The sequence below is a fragment of the Pteronotus mesoamericanus genome, unplaced genomic scaffold (assembly GCF_021234165.1).
Source record: "Pteronotus mesoamericanus isolate MK-2021 breed Mesoamerican mustached bat unplaced genomic scaffold, CSHL_Meso_final contig_52, whole genome shotgun sequence".
NCBI lineage: Eukaryota > Metazoa > Chordata > Mammalia > Chiroptera > Mormoopidae > Pteronotus > Pteronotus mesoamericanus.
Window position 1 is genome coordinate 8478000 of NW_026555189.1, and position 20918 is coordinate 8498917.

At 43.3% G+C, this 20918-nt stretch overlaps 1 protein-coding gene across 1 annotated transcript in view; it reads right to left on the reverse strand.

The window, feature by feature from the left end:
* Nucleotides 1-20918, reverse strand: part of HYDIN (HYDIN axonemal central pair apparatus protein) — a 347593-nt gene that overhangs the window by 42383 nt on the left and 284292 nt on the right. The window contains exons 49-60 of the mRNA XM_054579213.1: nucleotides 19580-19739; nucleotides 19304-19476; nucleotides 18502-18700; nucleotides 14541-14640; nucleotides 12814-12913; nucleotides 10969-11137; nucleotides 9736-9974; nucleotides 8262-8379; nucleotides 6307-6511; nucleotides 5341-5576; nucleotides 3211-3362; nucleotides 2911-3100 (exon numbers count right to left, since the gene is read on the reverse strand). Coding sequence (XP_054435188.1) covers nucleotides 2911-3100; nucleotides 3211-3362; nucleotides 5341-5576; nucleotides 6307-6511; nucleotides 8262-8379; nucleotides 9736-9974; nucleotides 10969-11137; nucleotides 12814-12913; nucleotides 14541-14640; nucleotides 18502-18700; nucleotides 19304-19476; nucleotides 19580-19739 — 2041 coding nt within the window. The remainder of the gene's footprint in view (nucleotides 1-2910; nucleotides 3101-3210; nucleotides 3363-5340; nucleotides 5577-6306; nucleotides 6512-8261; nucleotides 8380-9735; nucleotides 9975-10968; nucleotides 11138-12813; nucleotides 12914-14540; nucleotides 14641-18501; nucleotides 18701-19303; nucleotides 19477-19579; nucleotides 19740-20918) is intronic.

The window sequence follows — 20918 nt, forward strand, 5'->3', positions numbered from 1 at the left end:
GGAAGCTTCTGAGATAAAAAATTACATATTCAGAAATAACTTTAATAAACTATATGCAGGAACTAGATGAAAAAAAATATTGACATGAAAGAGCTAAATAAAAGGGTGGAAATCCTAAATGTTGTTTCTGGTGGAGAGCTTAAAAGTAGAAATTCTTCCCAAATAATTCATAGGATTCCCAATGAAATTTTTGCAGAACATTGTAAAATGATGTGTAAAGTTAACCTGAGATACTAGATATGCAAAAGTTATTAAGAAAAGGTAGAAAAATGGGGAGTAGGTGGGCAGAATTCACAGAACTACATGCAAAATATTTATAATAACATAATGATTGAGAGAACACAGGGGACCCTGGCTGGTATGGCTCAGTGGATTGAGTGTCGGCCTGTGAACCAAAGGCTCGCTGGTTCGATTCCCAGCATAGGGCACATGCTTGGGTTGCAGGCCAGGTCGCCAGCAGGGGTCGTGTGAAATGCAACCACACATTGATGTTCCTCTCCTTCTCTTTCTCCCTCTCTTCCCCTCTCTAAAAATCAATAAATAAAATTTTTTTTTTAAAAGAACACAGGATAATGGTATACTTGGACTCAAGACAACAACAAAAAATACAGAACAACACAGTAACAACAACACAATTTTAAAAGCATCACAGAGCTAAGATAATGAAGAGTTACCAGGCCAAGATCTGGGAGAATGTGGAAATCCAGAGATAGTCGCCTAATGTTCCAGGCTGTTTTCGACCTGGGGCATTTGCCCATCTGGAGAGGTAGAAGGGAAAGTGAACTGTGCTTTTGATCGTCTCTAGGTGCTAAGAGGGCAAACGTCCTGTGAAGGACAAGAGTGCTTCATTTGCTCTATACTGGGATACCAAAGGTCTGCACAATAAGAAAAAAGGTAAGATGGATATAAACCAGCTCTTCTCTAGGAGAGCAATCCTGCTCTGAGTCATCTATGTAATCCAGAAAATCTCAAGGCCTAAAACCAGTTTAAGATGGACCTGAATTTCTAATGCCAGGTAGGAGTGAATGCAAACTGTCTGAAGGAAAATAACATCATCCTTACTCTAATTATTTTAAAATAACTTTTCAAATATAATACCCAACACATGATCAAAGATAACCAGGCACATGAGGACGCATGACAACATGGGGAAAAATGAGCAGAAGTAGCAGATAGCAGAAACAGACCCACACAGACTTCAGATTTTGGAATTATCTGGTATAGACTGTGAAATGGCTGCAATAACTATGTTCAAGAAATCAAAACTAAGTCTGACAATTTCAGCATGAAACTAGGTATCATAAAAACATTATGTAGATTTGAGAAAATCTAATAGAAATTCTAGAACTGAAAAATATAATAACTCAAGAACTTAATGGAAGCTTTAACAGCAGATTACATATAGCTAAAGGGAGAGTTACTAAACTGAAGGCAAGTCAAAAGAAATTATGCACAACGAAGCCCAGAGAAAATGAATGGAAAATACAGTGAGGCTGTGAGACAGAGGATATAGTGAGATGGTATTCCACATGTTTAATTGGCTTCCCAGAAGGAGAGATATGACAGAATGGAACAGAAGCAATACTTGAAGACAGATCTAGGAATTTTCCAAAACTGATTTAAGACATCAGTTGCAGAATCAAGAAGCCCAGTGAATTTCAAGAGGGATAAATTGTAAGAAATCCGTACCTAGCACATAATAATGAAACAAGAGAAAACAAATACAGAGTGAACATGTTAAACACAGTCAGAGGGAAATGTTCTTTCTTAAAAGAACATTTTAGACTTGAAGTTGCCATCTCAGTAACCATGGAAACCAGAACACACTGGCGTAATAGCTCCTGTTGGCTGAGAGAAAACAACTGCTAACCCAGACTTCTATAACCAGTGAAAGTTACATTAAGAATGAAGGAAAAATGGAGATTTAAAAATAAAAATAGAGAATTCACCACCAGCAGACATGAATTAAGGAAATACTGAAGAGTAATTAGTAAAGAGGAAAAGGACTTAAGGTGGAAAGCTGGAGATGCAGGAATGAAAAGCAATAAAAGTGACCACCTGGGTAGATCTAAATGAGTCTTAACTGTATAAACAACAACAATAACAATAATAGTAATACTATCTTGTATGATTTAAAATATATACATAGAATCCAAATCCCTCCACAAGTTGTTCCCATACTCTACCTTTTATTTTTATCTCCCACTGCTCTTCTACCTGTACACTATGTTCTCACGAAGTTGGTGCTTACTAGGTCCTGCTTGTGCCTCACATTTTTTTTTTGCTTCTGTCACATTTTTTTTTTTGCTTCTGTGCATTTGTCTTTGCAGTTTTCTTTCTCTACCTGGGATGCATTCACTGACATGTCCACCAACTAAACTATCTTCAATGTCGCTCAAATATCATTTTAGAGTGAAATTTCCTTGATCTCCTAGATCAGATCAAGGTCATGTTCAAAAGTCCTACAGTCCTTTGCATAACCCTTACTAAATTTAGCACTTTTCTTGTAAAATAAAAACATAACTTAATTGCTGAATTAAAAGTCTCTACAGGTATTATATCTCTCACCCTTAATGAGGTTTCTTTTGCTTTTTCTTACTAGAAATGCAATGTTGGTTACGGAAAAAATAAAGAAGACACTAAGAATACCCATAATCCCACCCACTAAACTTAGTGTATGTCATTGTACATTGCCTCACACAGTATTTATTAGTGTACTATGCCATCTGCTTTCTGGCATTTCTTGAAGGTAGAGACCATGCCTAATTTCCCATGTCTTACGAAGGTTAATGTATAGGGAGCATTAAAGAAATCCTCATACATTAGAGATGGCAGAGACTTCAGTGTCAGAAATCTTACATCTAAATGATTCCTTTTCTTTTCCACCCCATGCTTCACCCTCCAGAATACCTGGGCAGGGATAGTGCCATTGTTCTTGAGGATGAGAGGTAGTTTCTCTGAATGACCCAGAAGAAGCCTCTTAAAGAGGAGCAAGGGGTTTCCGTGTTGGTTATGGAGAACTGGCTGCACCACGGTCACTCGAGGGAGGTTCCCCTCTCCCACGATATCAAACACGAGGCTTCGGTTCTTGGTCAGGTTGCTGCAGGGAACAGGGAGATGGAGGCCTGTCAGTCTGGCATGGCAGGAATGGTGTTCCATAGAGTGTGGTCTGCAGCCCTGCTGCAGGGGAGGCTGCTGAGGAGCTGGTACCTGGGCAAGCCATCCAAGGTAGCCTCGAAGATGCACTGGTAGGTCTGCATGGTCTGGGGGGTGAAGGACACTGTGGCAAAGGCATGTGACCGACTGGCAATACACATCTTGGTGGGTTCCACTTCAAAGATGTCAACGATGCGGGCAGTGATCTGGTGAGGGGGCGGCAGGGACATGCATGTGTGTTAGGTACTTTGCATTAACACAGAGCTTGCTGCTTATCTCTATTGTCCCTTCTGTGAAATCTCCCTCCTCTAAGCTCAGCAGTAAACATGTTCCATTGCCTGCACAGTCATGCCCCTGGAAGGCGTAGTCGAGATACTCTGGGACCCACCTCTCAGCAATAACTGGCTGGACAGGGCTAGACCTGTGACCTTTGACTCAAACAGATGAGCAAATCCAGATCTTAGTCTAACATCAATCTCCGTCTGTTTCTCTGAACTAAATTAAGATGTCTAGAGAGCTTTGGGGGTTGCTGATGCAGAGCCAGAATGGATGCCAGACTAGAGAACAGAACAACAGAGACAGCATGAGTGACAAAACTGTGGCCCTTGAAGGATGATGGACAGAACCTTACTGGTCTTCTGAAAGTTGGGTTTCAGGTAATGGCTCCAGTCCCTCAGAGCCCTGGCTGCATGGTGTGTCCTGCCCTTGACTGAAGCCTCTGACTCATCGGCACAAACCTTTGTTTGGGCTGTCCTGAGCAGGTTTCTGCTCCGCGTAACTCCAAGAACTTTACCTAGAACAACCTCTCACAGCACTTGATCTGTTCCCATCTTGTCGCAGTGTTTTGGGAAGACTATAGGAACCCCTGGCATGGCCACAAAAGGATTTTTTTATTCTTAAGGGAGGCAGGTGGAATTCAAGACTGACTATTTCCTCTTGTTCTCAACTTGAGGGCACTAAGTTGTCTTTGTTCTTTCCAATGGGCAGTCTGCAAATTAGGGTGGGGGGGAGAACATATAATGTCTGCAAACCCCCTGTTAGAAACCTATCTTTGTTTAGAAATCATGCATCCTCACTTTTTTATGTTTTTAGTACAAAATAGGAAGAAAGCTGCCCCTCTTTGTCCCAAATAAGGTCAGAGAGTAACAACCCGATGTTACCAGGGCCTGAGGGAAGTCATAGAAAAAATTAGATGGTCTCTTGACCACTGCCCCTCTGCAGCAGGTGACAGTCCTCTGGGAAAGCATACTCTATTCTTGGCTCTAGGCTAGGCCAGTGCTTTGAGTGATCTCCCACCCCCAGCAGCAAAGTGAACAATGACAGCTCTGGGGCACAGGGACCACGTGGGCCAGCATTCCGCTTTTGAGCAGAGAACTGAACAGCTGAGACAAGACTAGGCAATGTTTGTAGCACATCTGATTGGAAATTGAGGGTGAAATTGAGGGCATCCTGAATTTTCTATTCTGTTTTGAGGAAAAAGGATCTCCACATGATCTGACCCAGAGGGGAACGCAGTTTCAAGTCTGGCAGACCCTGAGATGGGCACTTATTATTTACCTTGTATGCCAATGAAGCGTGGCTTTAGACCTAGCCCTATATGCCTAGGCTCTGGGACCTAAGGAAAGAATTTAGCTTTACTGAGCCTCAGTTTCTCTAACAGTAAAATGGGGATAATAATACAAAGTTGGATGATATGAACTTGTTGTGAGGCCATAACATGAGGCCAATAGATGTAGATCATTTAGCACAGTACCTAGCACACAGCGGGGGCTCAATAAATGCTCATCATTTCATCTCCTCCTTGTAGCCTGATACCCCTGCCCCCGAATCTCCTTCATCAGATGAGTGTGTGATCTGAGGCAGCCTATATGAGCTGGTGCTCATCTTGTCTCTCCTACAATACTGTGTCTATTGTAGGCACCCAGTGAGTGTTTGATGGATGACTGAGTTGCTCATTCCTGGTACTAGCGCATCACAGATGGACCCACAAGAGACACCCACTGGGACAGATGCATGGCTCTTGGCCTAGGGGAAACTGCCCAGTTCCCTCCCATAACTTCCATCAGGGCTTGGGTACCAGACAATCCCCACTCATATATAGAGGCTCCAAAGCAGGGGTTTCCAAGAGTTCTCTCCCTGGCTTTCTGCCAACCATGGGGGTGGGGGCCCAACGGGGCCACTCACCTTGTTGGAGATAGGCTTAACTACAATGTTCACATCACAGGCGATCTTCCCCACGTTGCTGATCTTGAACCGAGCCTTGGCTTGATGGCCCACCAGGACGTTGTTGAACATGAACTTGTTTTCATCCTCCACAAAAAGCCCCCTGGTCTCTGTGGTCTGCAGCATGCTGTATAGGTTGGCACTGCTACAGATCTGGTGCTCCTCAAATATCAAGGCATTGATGTCAGTCACGAAGGCTGGGGAGTGGAGGGAAAACTGTGAGATGAAGCCTGATAGCCCAATTTCTGCTTATCTAATTCCTCATTTTTGGAGGTGTGGATTCTGACAAAGGACAAGCACAGAGGGGAGGTAGGGTATGAGTGATGGGACACATTCGACTATACCTTCTTTTGTACTGCTCTTGTGGGCCACCAGACCCCAACCACCTTTCCTCTCAATGGTAAGGAGGGGTCAGACTGACATCTGGGGTGGGCTTAAGAAAGGAGGTACTTGGCTCACTTTGGTGCAAGGCTGCAGGGTATGTACAGGCAAAGCAAAAGTTCTCTCTGCTACATCTGAGATCTTGCTGGGTTAAAATTATAGCATGTTCAGCTATTGACCATTGTTCCCTGTGCCTATGCTGCCCACAGGGAATGACCTGGCTGTGAGCAGGATTCCATGTTTCTGGGGCTTGTGCTATATCCCATTACACCATGATTCCTGGAGAACACTAGTCATCTGAGAATCCCAGCCCAAACTCAGGAACACTAGGAGTTTAAAGCTGCACACCTTCTCCTAGGTGTGCATGCTGTATAAGTCTTTAAGGAAAAATATAGCTGAAAACAACAGAGGAAGTTAAAACAACTTTGGGAAGTCTAAGGTCCCAAAGGTAGCAGCCCAGCCACATTTGCTAGACATGTGCCCGAGGCAGAGGTGTTACAGAGGAAGTTCTTCTAGGGGGTTCTGTTCCATCTGAGTGCCCAGTACCTGGTACACAGGCTTCCGCCAAAAGGCTGTAAGGAATGCCAGCAGGATGGTCTGTTGGGTCTCGGTCAGAGATGTCAATAGCTATAAACTCCTCACACTTGCCCACGGGATCAGCCACACAGTCAACAGTGATGGTTTGCATTCCTCCAGGAGGGATGGAGCCAAACCCAGGGTACACGGTGAACATGCCATGGATGAAGCGAGCCTGAGGAGACAGGGAGGGGGACAAGCAGAGTGGGTGATGTAATCTGAGTCCTTCTACCAGAGTCATGAGATGGTGTCAAGAGGGTCAGGTGGGGGCTCCCCCAGAGACTTTCTCTGGGCCCAGCTCTCTCTCCGAGAGGCGGGGAGGGCCTTTAGGGATGGGCGCTCTCAGTGCGTCCTTCCCAGAAGGTCTCAGATGAAGCACAGAGAACTCCTTTTGCTCTGACCAATCATGACTCAGTGGGGGTTTCAGGGGTCAGACATGTTCAACACTTACCCAGGTAGGACACTTCCCTCCATTCTGTTGTTGAATCTCTTCATTAATTTGTACATTTTGGTTATTTATTTTTTTCATTTCCAAAATTTCCATTTGGTTCTTCTTTATGGCCTCTCTTTCTTTGCTGAGACTATGTTTTCATTTGTTCCAAGCATATCTGTAATTGCTCTGTGAATCATTTTCATGTTGGCTGCTTTAATGTCTTTGCCAGACAGTCCTAACATCTTTGTCATCTCAGTGACATCTATTGATTGTCTCTTTTCATTCAGATTGAGATGTTCCTGGTTCTTGGTGTGACAAGTGATTTTTCAGTCGCAACCTGGACATTTTGAGTGTTTATATTGTGAGACTCTGGATCTTATTTAACCCTTCCCGTTGACCTGGCTTTCTCTGACACCATTCTGTCCAGTAAGGTGGAGCAGGGACACTGTCTCATGACTTCTGGGTGGGAGTGGTGGTCCAGATTCCCCACTCAGACTTCTCATTACTGCCAGGAAAGCACGGGTGCTGGCTCCCCACTCGTCCTCAACTGACACCTCCCTGGCAAGGAGGGGGCAGTGCTTCCTTACCATTCTGTTGATGCCATGGGGTAGAAAGGTCCACTGGGCCAGGGGGCTGACAAGGAACAATTCATCACCACTGGGTTGGGTGAAACTCAAGGCTCCCATGTGGTGTTTCCACTGACAGTAGTGGAGGTGGTGAGGGCTAATAAACTCCTGGCTACCTACTGGGAGTTCTCAGGACACCACTCTGGCAGGGGGTTGGGGCATCTCATTAGAGCCTGGATAAGGTGAAAGTCTTCCCACTGTCCTTTGCCAGCACTGGTGGGGTCAGATTTTCTGTCATGTTCGTCTATAATAGAACAGTTTTTCCTGAAGTTTTCCATCTTGCTAGGCTGCTCTTTTTCTGGTCCTTTGGCTAGAAGGAACTGGCATCCTTTGGGGCCTTTTTTGGGTCTGTGCCTGGTGATGTTTCCGAGTTGCTGGCTCCTGCAGTACCCAGGCGAGATATATGAGGCAAAAAGAAAACTCAGGGAACTCACCACCTGAGTCCCAAGGACCCTAGTTGGTCTGATTTTTTTCTGTCCACCTGTTTTATGCTTAATGTCCAGGGTTTTTAGTTGTACTTGGTTAGGAACAATAGGAAAAATTTTATCTACTCCATCTTACCAGAGCAAAAGTCTTCAGATCTCCTTTTATTTAAGCCAGTCTAAATGGGCCTCAGTTTCTTATAAAGAAAAGGTTATTAATTAGAATATATATAAAGAATTGAAATTTAATTTTAAGGCGGTGAGGAGCCAATGAAAGCAAAAGAAGATATCCAAATTAAAAGTCTTAAAAGTGGTATTTCAATATACCACTTAATATTCCCATGACAGTAGATTCAAATCCTGCTATTCCAGGAAGGTAATGTTGTAAGAACTAGTTGGAAGGTGGCCTTACCGGGTTTCTGTGAACAAGGAAATGGCACTTACCTGGCTAGCAATGTTTAGTTCTTTCTGAACAGACTCAGAGAACTTGGTTGCTTTGGAAGAGCCAGTCTTATAGAAGTTCTCGCTTTCCCGGGACCTTGCATGCCTAATATGGCTGGTTCTGATTAAAGAAGCAAGAGAAAGTGCACCCTTAGGTTGGGGTGGTGACATTGAACACCACTTATTTGTCTGCTTGCAAGGTACCTTCTCCTAGGAATGGGGCACGCGTCCTTCTTTGCTCAATAGGGCACTGGGGTGGCATAGTCAGCATTTATTATTAGCCAAACTCATTTAACAATTGTGAGAAAATCATGCAGTAATTGTACTGATTACATGATTCATAGGGACAAATTATCCTTAAATCAGTACAATGATAAGATGAATAATAATTCATCTTATTATTTTGAGAGAATAATAACTTTTAAATGTTTACTTGAGTTCATTGGAAATTATTTGTAGACATTAAATATTTTACCTGATCTCACTTAAAAAAATGAAATGGCAAATACATTAAACTCTGTCCTTTGTCTTTCTTTTAAAAAATTTAAAAAAATTTATTGTTCAGTTACAATTGTCCCGTCTTTTTCCTCATTGCTCACCCCTCCTCCGCCCTCCCACTCCCACAGTCAATTCCCCTCCCCTGGCCCACATTGTCCATGTCCACGAGTCCTCTATTCTTGTTCCTTCACTTAACATTTATAGTCATGGTGTTTTTAAGACTTAGTTTAAGCAATAGCACAGACACAGGTTTTGGTAACTGTCCACTTCACTTGAAGCTAGTTTGCCCGATAATTAGTTTGCCTAGAGGCTAGTTCCCCTAAAATATTCAAAGGTATTTGAGGTGCAATCTTAAACTTTTGAGAGATTAATATATTTGAGCATTCACTTGCTCAATGACCAGAACAACTCAAGCTCTATACTCTTTTAAGTGTTTAGCATGAATTCATGCATGCTAAAATGAAAAATAAATTAAAAACAATTTAAAGTAAAACACAAATATGTTATAATACCTATAAATAAACATTGTTAAATTATTATAAAATGAATAAAAACTTAGATTGAAATTAAATTGGAAGAAACTTTAGACAGTTTTACCAAAAATCTCTTAATACATTAAGACTTTGGCAAAATGAAAGAGGATATCCCCAAAAATATAAAATAATTATAAATAATGTAAAGCTGTATGTATATTTGATTTAAAACAATTGATTAGAAAGTCAATTTTAAATTAATTAATAAAATAATTTTAATTAATTAAAAAGTCAATTAGATAGTATGTGAAATCTGGAGTCAGAGATGAGGGTTCAGAACTGAGATCTACTGGTGATTTCTTGAAAGATCTTGGATGAGTCATTTCTTAATTACCTCACCCACAGGGAACTGGGTGAATTTAGATAAAACATATGAAAGCTCTTTGTAAAATATAAAGCACTAATTAACCAGGGAATGGCATGAGTTAAGCAAATATTTGTCTTACACTTTCTTTTGGTGAATGGAGCTCACCCCTGTCATCCTATAAAGGCCATACTTGAAGTCAATAACACCTTGATTTTCTATGGTGAAGGAGGTACTTTTACGAGTGCCACAGATCAAGGCTCCAAAGTTGATGACGGAGGAGGGGCTGATGTTGTATTTAGAGAACACTGCATTCACAGAAAACTTAATTGGGATGCTGGCAATGAACTCGCCTCCTTCTGCGATATTGGGCTCAATGATCTAGAAAGGGAAGAAAGATTAGGAAGATGGCAGCCACTGGCATAGCTCCAGAATTCTGATGGCTGTCTAATTTGTTCTCTATTGCCATTTACATGAAGCCAAGCTCATTTCATTCTCTTTATATTATTACATCAACAATATTAGCAAATGCTAACATAAAATGTACTATGTACTAGCCATGGACCAACACAGACCAGCAAATTTTCAACCTTTTCATTTCATGGCACACATAAACTAATTACTAAAATTCTGTGGCCCACCGAAAAATATATTTTTTGCCAATCTGACAAAAAAGAATTGGTATAATTTTGATTTGTCCATACCGAATGGCTATTGTGTTGGCTGTTGTCATTTTTTGACAATCTACGGGGAAAAAAGGTTGGTGCCCCTGACCAGTCAGTCACTGCATATTTTAAAAATTCTTGCGGCACACCAGTATGCTGTGGCACACCAGCTGAAAATCACTGAAAGAGACCCACTTTGCCTTCTGTTTTCACTTCCGCATTCTTCCTTTGCACTTGATGACTAAATTCAGCTTCCTTGTCTCAGGTGCTTCCCAAAGACCATGGTCCACATTTCCTTTCTGGCACTCTCAATTTCTGATGACTTTGTATACCTTCCACCTGCCTGTCCTGTGTCTGCTAGTTGGGGACCAAACCCTGGTACATCCTCTCTGGTTGCCACCTAGGTCAGTGCCCCCTTTTCCCCCTTTGGACTATGAGTTTGACCATGGACTCTTATTTATTTATTTTTTTTAAAAACTTATTGGAGAGAGAGAGAGAGAGAGAGAGAGAGAGAGAGAGAGAGAGAGAAATTTGCTGCTTCACTTATTTATGCATTCATTGGTTGGTGCTTTTATGTGCCCTGACTGGGGATTGAACACGCGATCTTAGCACATTGGGACAACTCTCTAACCATCTCTAACCAACTGAGCTACCTGGCCAGGGTCCATGAACTCTTCTTTTCAATGAGTCCTCCCTTTGAACTCTGTTACCTGGCACCGCAGGATTGGCTGTTGCTCTATCTTCACTTCCTTTTTTGAATGAAAGAACACCTGAACATTTGTGGGCTTTTCTGTTGTGGTCAGTGAGCCCTTCTTGGGTTGGACTGAAATCATAGAATTTACATTGGTCACAGGAATCCCTACGCAGTCCACAGAAAAGCTGAAAGACAAGAATAAAGGTCAGTATAAGTTATTATCTAGGTAACCCAAGATATTAGAGAGGAGACTCTAGACTGTTAAGTGTTATGTTTCTGGCCCTGTTTTCTCTGCCTAGCAGTGTCCACTGTGCATTGTACTGTGTGACCACCCTCTTTAGGCAGGATTGACCAGGCCAGGGACTAATGCTTGAGGCAAAGATAGCCATCTCTAGCCTGTGGTCAAGCGGTGACCTTGTAGGAGATCTCTGTCCAACAGGGACACTTGATGCTGGATAAGGATCAACAACATTAATTCATCTCTCTCCTTCCCTCCCTTTCTCCCTCCCTCCCTCCCCTCTCTGAGGCTGAATGCAGCTCACACAGAAGGAACAGTGATGCAGAGACAGGGGATCTAAGGGAGAAGAGAAAGCAGGGGCAGAGCCCACGCAACAGAGGCACTTGGAAAGGTAGGTCGTGGCCCAGTGGGGATGAGGTGAGATACCACAGAGACAAGCTGGCTCATGAGAATGGCAGGGAGACTGGAGAAGGAGCAAGGAACATAGGCTGAGGTGGGACATCTGCAGCTGCTGTGGTGACTCAAGTGTCATCCCCATGTCCGGGGAGACCTGGTCACTCTGTTGTTGCATGCAAGGGTACCTGTGCTGTCTCACCTCCCCACACAAACCCCTTATCACTTGCTTCAACCTGAGGGTGACTCTGTTCCATGCAACCTAAAAGAGCAGAGCTAACACCCTGTCATACTCTAAAACAAAACTCACAAACAGGTGCAATTACATTTGGCATTAATTCTTGAGCACCAGTAGCTTTCTTCTAGGTTTGTTAAGTTTTTATTTGTATTTATTTCAATACACAGTTTTAACTAATAGTAGTATGGAGGTGGGGCCTCTCTAATTTTAGCCTTCTCTGAGCTGAAATAACACTATCGTGAATACACTGAATTTCTTCCAAGTCTGTGAGGAGTAAGTCCCTTGATCAACTGAATTCTTCTGGGGGAAGTTATGAATTTTCATAGGAATAGATGGGCCATGGGTGCTGGTACTGCCACTGAAGGCTGTGTGGCACCACCTGAGTGACCTCCTCCCCTTCTCCCCCCAGCACTACCCTTTCCTCTCTGAGGAAACTCCCTTCATTTAGTGTTTCATTTTTAATTGCAAGAGATGAGCACAAGCTGGACCTGTATGCCACCAGGCTGCCATTTAGAATGTATAATACAGTGGTTCTTAAAATTAAAAAAGAAAATTGGAACATCTCTTCTTCACATGAAATCTTGTGTAGAATGCCCACCTGTGAAACAGAGAAGCTGAAAGGAGGGCGGGGCAGCTTGAGGCCAGGCCCCCCATCTTCAGTCTCTCCCTCCCCTAGGACCTCCCCTCACCCCAGTGTCCCCTCCTCCTCTCCAACCTCTCCATCTCCTTCCCCACCCCTCACCCTCAGACCCCTGTGGCTCCAGGTGTATTCAGAGGGCCCTTAAGGGTCTCTATACGGTCACAGAGTTGAGAGCAGTGTAAAAAATCTCTGCTCGCTTAGCAGGGGGAATTCCATTCATTGAAACCAGGAGAGGCTAAAAACAGAGACGGTTCTTACAATTTCCTCAATTTTTTTTTTTTAATCTCCCACACACATTCTTCTCCCTGTGAACGGCTGCAGACAACCACATGCCCGAGGGTCTTTGGGTTACCTGAACATGATTTCGTATTTCCCACGGTTCTTCAGTTGCAGGGGCTGCTTCACCTCCTCCATGACCCTCACGATCCCAAAATCGAGGCCTCCTTCAGCTCCTGCAAGGGCCAGGGGCCGGGGTGGGGAGGGGTAAGTGGGCATGAGAGTGAGAAGCAGGGGAACTTCCTATTGAAGTTCACATGGAAAATCCATGATGACAACTTCAGAGAATTTGTTTTCTGAAAACATGGTGGTTAGAAAAACCTCATGTAATTGAGTCTTAGCAAACAACAGACACTGCTCTTGCACCCAATTCAATGGGGCAGCTCTCTCTGGCTTCCACCCCAGGACCACTGTCCTTTTTATGCCTCCCGCCTGCTAAAATTTTCAGCATTTAAAAACATTTTTGTACCAAGCGTACCCTATACTGAGTTTGGATATTACATACAAATTTATACTGCTTTACTTAATATTACATCATAAGCATTTCCACACATAATTAAAAACTCATCAATGTGATCTTAATGGTTGCATAATATATCATGATATGGCTGTCCATAATTTGTAATATTATTTCTACAATAATAATATTCCATTATTGGTAGACACTTAGGTTATTTCTATTCTTTCATTATTATAAATAATGCTATAATAAATATATTCATATATAACACTAATGATATATATCTAGGCAAACACTAGCTCTAACATTCTATGAATCTTGATGAGAAGGAGATCTATCAGAGAAGGAAGGGGTAGTGGAAAAGCACATGCTCAAGGCGGGGATCTAACTTGGGTGAGAGGGCAGTGTGGTGGGCAGAATAATGCCACCCCCAACGATGTGCACATACTGATTCCCGGAACCTGTGAAGACGCTAGTTTATGTGACAATGGAGAATTAAAATATTAGATGGAATTTAAGCTGCTTATCATCTGACTTTAACATAGGAGATTATCCTGGATTCTCAGAATTGCCGAGCGCAATAAAGATCCTTAAAAATAAAAGAGCAAGACAAAAAAGGGAGAACCAGAGAAGGGCTTGACCCAACACCCCTGGTTTTGAAGGTGGAGGAGGGGACCCCGAGCCAAGGAATGTAGGTAGCTTCTAGAAGCTGGAAAAGGCAAGGAAATGGATTTTTGCCCAGAGTTTCTAGAAGGAATACAGCCCTGCCAACACCTTGTTTTTAGTCTAGTCACACCCATTTTGGCTTTTCTGATCTGTAGAATTTTAAGATAATAAATTTCTATTGTTTTAAGTCACAAAGCTTGTGTTAATTTGTTACAGCAGTGATAGGAAGCAAATAGAGGCAGGAAGTAGGTACTCAGTCTCAGATGACTGTTCAGAAAAGCACTCTGAAAATTTTATATTTATGACCCTGCTCCCCACCGTCGTCTCTAGTTGGAGAAACTGAGATTCGTAGTAATGTTGTTAACATCACTCTGGGGCTTGCATTACCATTTACTGAAATTCTACCCCTCCCCCAACAACCCCTCCAAAGGGTGTCCAACCTTTTGGTGTCTCTGGGTCACACTGGAAGAAGAGTTGTCTTGGGCCACACATTAAATACACAAACAGTAATGAAAACTGGTGAGTAAAAAAAGGTTTTAGGTAAATTTACGATTTTGTGTTGGGCCTCATGTGGCCTGCGGCCCAGGTTGGACACCTCTGAGACTCTCTTCACAATAACTATACTGCATTAAAAGATGTGACTTCCAAACACCCTTTCCTTGAAGGGATCCACAGACCTTTGGGGAAGGTGATGTCCAAGGCAATATCATAGGATTCTGCAAGGACCAGGATGTTTTCAATCTGAACAACTCCAACAAGGTTGTCTGTGTCTAAAACCTGTCAGTGTGAGAGACAGTCTTCAATAAAAGCAAGACCTACGAGGTGCTTAGAGCCCAAACTACAAACATGCAGTGTTCCCATGCAGTGTGATAGAGTAGTTTTGAAATGTATTTAACTTTTGCCTGCACTGAGCATTTGGTAGGATTAGTGTTCTTCATAACCCCCTTTGGGGAATGCTGGTGTAGACCATCAGTATAAGAATGGAGAAAAGAGACTGTGTTTTCTATCTTGTCCAACTATTGGGTTTATATTATTTGCATGGTTGTTGTGACATTACTGAAGTTTGGGCTCCAAGTATACATTACAGAAAAGTATTCTTTAGAACTTTTAAATAAAGTAAACTTGAAGAGTATTCTTCTCATAGTGGAAATAGTAAACTTGTATATTCTTAATCATTCTTGCTTTACTAATTTTTTAAATTTTTATTTATTGATTTGTTTTGTAGAGAGAGAGGAAGGGAGGGAGAAAGAGAGGGAGAGAAACATTGATGTGAGAGAGAAACATCAATTGGCTGCCTCTTGTACTCACCCCAACCTGGCACTCAACTGGCAACCCAGGCATATGCCCTGACTGGGAATCGAACCAGTGATCTTTTGCTTTGTGGGACAACACTCCAACCATCTGAGCCACATCAGCAAGGGATCTACTAATTTTATAAATCTGAATTGTTCTCTTCTTTGTTTTTGGTTCAGTATGTGGGAAAAGTGCTACATTTTTCATATAACTTTTTATTTTGGAAATTTCAAATATTTTATTTACACAAACATTACTATTATTAAAGTTGGAAGTGTAAAAAAAACCCAAGGACCACCCCAAGCCCCCAGTTCCTCATTGTTCCCTTCTGCTGTCATTTCTGGTAGTTAATTCCTCCCTTACTGTCCTGAGAAACTGGTGTCATCTGTCAGCTGGACGAACCATTGACTCCTGAGACTAATGAGGGGCAATAAAGGGTCCATCTGTCAAGGTGAGGGGCAATTGGGCAGTGGGTACAGCTCTCCTGCGTCTGACTGGAGACCACCTGCTTCCCTCCTGAAGCCCCAAGTTGAATAATTAAGTCACCACTCTCCTATTTGTGCTCTCGGTGCCAAGAGGGAAACTTGCAAATGTCACCAAACTCAAGTTTTAGCTAGAGTTTCTATCTTTTCTTTCACCAAGCATTTTAACAGTGCCTCCCAGAACAAACTGAACCAACTTCAGTTTTACCTTCTTTCTTCTGCTGCCCACCTTCTGACAGAGATGACAAGGAGGAGGGCCAAGAGCAGGAGAGTAAATAGAACAATGAACTTGAATTATCAGCTCCAGAATTTAAATACTACTTTTCTACTAACAGATGCCAAGTACCCAGAACGTTTTATTTCCTTTGTTCTCCTACTAGGTGGTGGTGATGGTGGTGGAGATACGTTTTGTAAGTGAGGAAGACCGGGAGATACACAAGATTTAAAAAATGAGTTCACCAGACAAGGCATTTCCTCATGTAGATTGTTGAAGGCATATAATCAAGGGGAGAGAAGTCTTAGACCACCTTGGGGAGCCTGAGAGGAGACCCACTATGTCTGATTTGGCTGGGACACACAAGAATGCTATGTCAGTTGTTAAAATACAGGAATGTTTCCATACCAGTTAGTGAACAGCTGTCACAGTGACCTCTGAGTATCCCCTCGCTTCCTGTCCACCCCTGTCCCCTACTCCCACCCTGGGAACCCCAGACTTCCCATGATCCAGCAATTGGAGGGTGAAGCCTCCACCAGATACGTGGCTGGGTTCATTGTGCAGAGATCTGTGGCTGTGTGAAGACTGCTGTTAACAATGTTGACTATCAACTCTGGGCTCATACACATTTGTGGACTGATAAATCTATCAATACATATTTTCAGCTATTTGAAAGGCTGTCATGGGTAGATAATAAGAGAGATTAGATCTATTGACTGTTCCCAAAAGGTAGTAACAAGATTAATTCATATAAATTACAGAAAGAAATTTGACCTCAACCCAAGGAAAAATTAGCAGTCAGACCTGTTTAAAGGAAGGTCAGGTTCCTTTAAGTGTTGGTAAGGTTTTTGTCCCAGGAGGTATTCAGGGGGAAGTTTGTATGAACTCGATTGCTGCAGAATTGATTCAAGCATCAAAACTCCATGACATTTGTTCATTCCTTCATTCAACAGATTTACTGAGTGCCTTTTACGTTCAGGCCTGTGCTAGACATGGGACATGTTGGGGTAGTGGGTTAAATGGTGGCCCTAAAAAGGTGTGTCCATGTGTGAATCCTTGAAATCTATGAATGTGACTTTACTTGAAAAAACAGTGAGTCTTTACAGATGTAATTAAGTTAAAGATCTCAAGATGAGATCATCCTGGGCTACATAGGGGGCCCTAAATCCTATGACAAGTACCCTCATAAGAGACGTAAAAGGAGAGGACGCGGGCAGAGGAGAAGGCTGGGGGAACATGGAGGCAGAGACTGGAGTGATGCAGTCACCAGTCAAGGAACACCTGGAGCCACCAGAAGGTGGAAGAGCCCAGGAAGGATTCTTGCCTGGGGCCTTCAGATGGACCATGGCCCTCCAGACAACATTATTTTAGATTCCTGGCCTCCAGAACTGTAAAAGAATAACTTTCTATTGTTTTTAAGCCACTCAGTTTTCCCTGGGAAACCAATACAGATTAATGGACAAGTCAGGAGAGATCTTGTCCTAACAGAATGCACATAAGAAAGTGAAGAGCTCTGGCTGGTGTGGCTCAGTGGATTGAGTGCTGGCCTGCAAACCAAAAGGTCGCTGGTTTGATTCCCAGTCAGGGCATATGCCTGGGTTGCAGGCCAGGTCCCCAGTAGGGGGTGTGCGAGAGGCAACTGATTGATGTATCCCTTGCACATCAATGTTTCTCTCCCTCTTTGTCTCTCCTTTCCCCTCTCTCTAAAAATAAATAAATGAAATCTTAAAAAAAAAAGAAAGTAAAGAAAGAAACTGGTGGGGTGGTGATTAAAGGAACCCTGTTGAAGCAGTGCTGTTTAGTGGACCCTAAAGCAGGAGCCAACTCCCCGCAGAGCCTCAGGACCATGCGAAAAGCTGAGAGACCATGTGATGGGAGCCAGTGGGTGAGAGCAAGGGTGGAGTGAGATGCAGATACGGAGGCAGCAGGGCTTCCGGAGCAGGTGAGGACCCCGGGCTTTGTTCTCACTGCAGCTGGAAGCCAGCAGAGTGCCTTAGGACAGAGAATGACTAACATTTTCACGATCTTTCTGGGCACTTGTGGGGAATGTGAAGAGGGAAACCAGTGAGGAAGCCTCTGAGGTGGCCTGGGTGAGGGTCGAGGCAGTGCCAGGCAGGGAAGTAGATGGGCAGGAGACATGCTGGGAGGCTGAGTAGGCAAGACTTGTTGGGGGATTAGGTTGGAGGGGAGGCCATCAGGAAAAGGGGGGATCAGGATGATTCTTAGGTATCTGTGGGAGCAACCGGGTGGAGTGTGACATTTCCTGAGACAGGAACCTGAGGGGCAACTGAGTTTGGGGAGTGAAATCAGGAATCTGATGCTCACCTAGGGAAAGAACGCCATTCATTCATTCCTTCACTCCCAAACTCTGCATTGATTGAGTTCCCTGTTCTTAACCCTAGGAAATCAACGGTAAACGAGACTGCCTTTAGGGAGCTTACAGTGTGTGCAGAGCAACATATTGTGGGTTGTGGGTTGTGGGTTGTCAAGTGGGGATTTGATGGGAGCGGGTAACAGGAAGACCTGGCTTAGTGTGTGTGTGTTGGTAGTGTGTGTGTGTGTGTGTGTGTGTGTGTGTGTGTGTGTGTTTCAGGGAACCCAGCGTGTACTCATATTGATGACCAAGTCTGAAGATGGGCGAAGCGTCACCTCCAACCGAATCGCCTTCTTGATGATGACGGGTTTGGAGGGTTGGAAGTGCACTTGCAGGCTGTACTCGGCCTTGGCGGGGATGGTGCCCTGCATCATGGATGCGGTGAAGTCGTCACCCAGGTGCTCCAGGCTGGTGATCCGCCAGGCCACGGGCAGGGCTGTGACGTTGCGGAGAAGAACTACTTTGGATTCTTTTCTGCAGAGACCAAAAGACACTTTGTCAGTTTTAAATGACTTTGATTTATTATGGTCGGTCAGAAAGTGTCCTTCTGGTTACTTTAGTTATTGCTTAGTTCACTAATCAGTATTTATTAGGGAATGGGCCTCATGATATTGATCAAAGAATACAGGATCCATATCATGACAATATTCTGTCCCAACAGCCCCAGAAATAAAAATTCTTTATTTAGAATCATAGATTCCAGCAAATAAATATTAAGTTCCAGCTTTGGTCTAGTGTTCTCTGTTTGTACTCTAATTTCTAGGCTAAGGATTCTTAACCTTTTAGGGTAGTGGACTTTGAGAAGCTGGAAAAGGCCAGTCCTTCTGAGAAAAAAGCAAATATACACACACTTTGACAGTTGGACTTGGGTGGGGGTGTCTTGACCCTGCTGAAGTCCAGCCACTGAACCCAGGTGAACTCAACAGGGTTACTCACCATCCTGATTTGCACAGGACCAAAAGTTTCCCAATTACACAGGACTTAATAAAGTCATGAGTAAATCAGGATGAGTTGGTCAGCCTAGAACTAAATATTCTTTACAGTCCATTCCAGTCCTGGTATCACTGAGAATCTGACCTGTGCAGCAAAAGGCGATCAAAATGCAGTTGTCTGGGCTCCACCTCCAGTTCTGGGCGGACTCCCTGGCAGCTTAGTTTGAAGATGGCTGGCTCTGGGTTCTCCTTGATGCAGCAGACAATGCTGTCTTCAAAGACACCAACTGCAGTGGGGTAGGCCCATACATTCAGCATCTAGTGGAAGAGTCAAAACAAAGTACATTTACACTGAGGATGCCAAGGCCTCGAAGTTCCCAAGAAAGCCTTGCCCTAGTGTACTGGTTCCATGGGGCTGTACCTGCTTTTCATTGGGTTTTAGAATCATGTTCATGGGTTCCAGGAAGTAGGTGTTTGCTTTGACATCATGCTGGAAACAGAAGAACACCTCTGTGACCATTGGGGAATTGTTCAGGATTGTCAGTGTCTCCATGTTGCCTGGGAACACGGATGACTTGTACCTGGAAATGAACGAAAATTAGGCATAAATTATGGGTGTGAATGTGAGGATTGATAAGAGCTCAGGTTAAAAATGAAATTGTGAGGTTCAAGACAATTCCAAAGGACAGCGTGGTTACGTTGAGGCAGTGACATGGTGGCTAAGAACATAAGCTTTTAAAAAAATATTCTTTCTCTTTCTTTCTTTCTTTCTTTCTTTCTTTCTTTCTTTCTTTCTTTCTTTCTTTCTTTCTTTCTTTCTTTCTTTCTTTTCTTTCTTTTTCCTAAAGATTATATTTCTTCACTCTTTAGAGAGAGGGGAAGGGAGGGAGAAAGAACAGGAACGAAACATCAATGTGTGGTTGCCTCTTGTGCACTCCCCACTGGGAACCTGGCCTGCAGCTCAGGCAGGCACACTGAATGGGAATTGAACCAGTGACCCTTTTGTTCACAGGCCAGCATTCAACACCAGTCAGGGTTAAGAACACAAGCTTTGTAGTTGTGAAGATTTGCAGCTGTGACTTGCCCAAGCCTTGGTCTCCTCATCTCTAAAATGGGATGATGAACCTCTTAGGATTTCTGTATTAAATGAAATAGTGCATCCAATAGTCTGGCAATAGGACAGCTGCAGATATCAAATGCCCAATGAAAGGTAGTTATTATTGCAAAGAATTCTAACTGAGAAATGTACAGCTCCATCCTTCCCAGTGCTTATATTCTCAGATGAGATGATCATCTGAGTAATTTATTTCACATCTGTCTTAGAGATGACCTCATTCACTGTCTTCGACACCCTCACTGGATGTTAATGTTCTTCCGTGGATTCATTTGGCATAGTTCATTGTTACAAGGCTGTTTCTATTTCCTGGTACCTTAGGGAGAGAGCCACAGAGTCAAGCAGCCTGGGCACTAAAATCTGCTTGGTTAATGGCACCAAATAAGAAAGGGACCATGGAAAGCACAAGAAATGCCAGTAAAGATGCACATCTCCAGAGATCATAATACAGGCCAGGAAAGCAAGACACCATATTACCCACTGGTGCCCAGAAACATCCAAAAGCTTTTTGGACAGGCTATGATCGAGGAAGGGAGGAGAGTGCATGGCAGAGACTAAATCAGAGTCAGAAAGAAAGAATGCTCTGGGTGACTGACTGCCACAGGGTCGAGGCCTTCATGCCCACCATCCGGCACTGTGCTGAAAG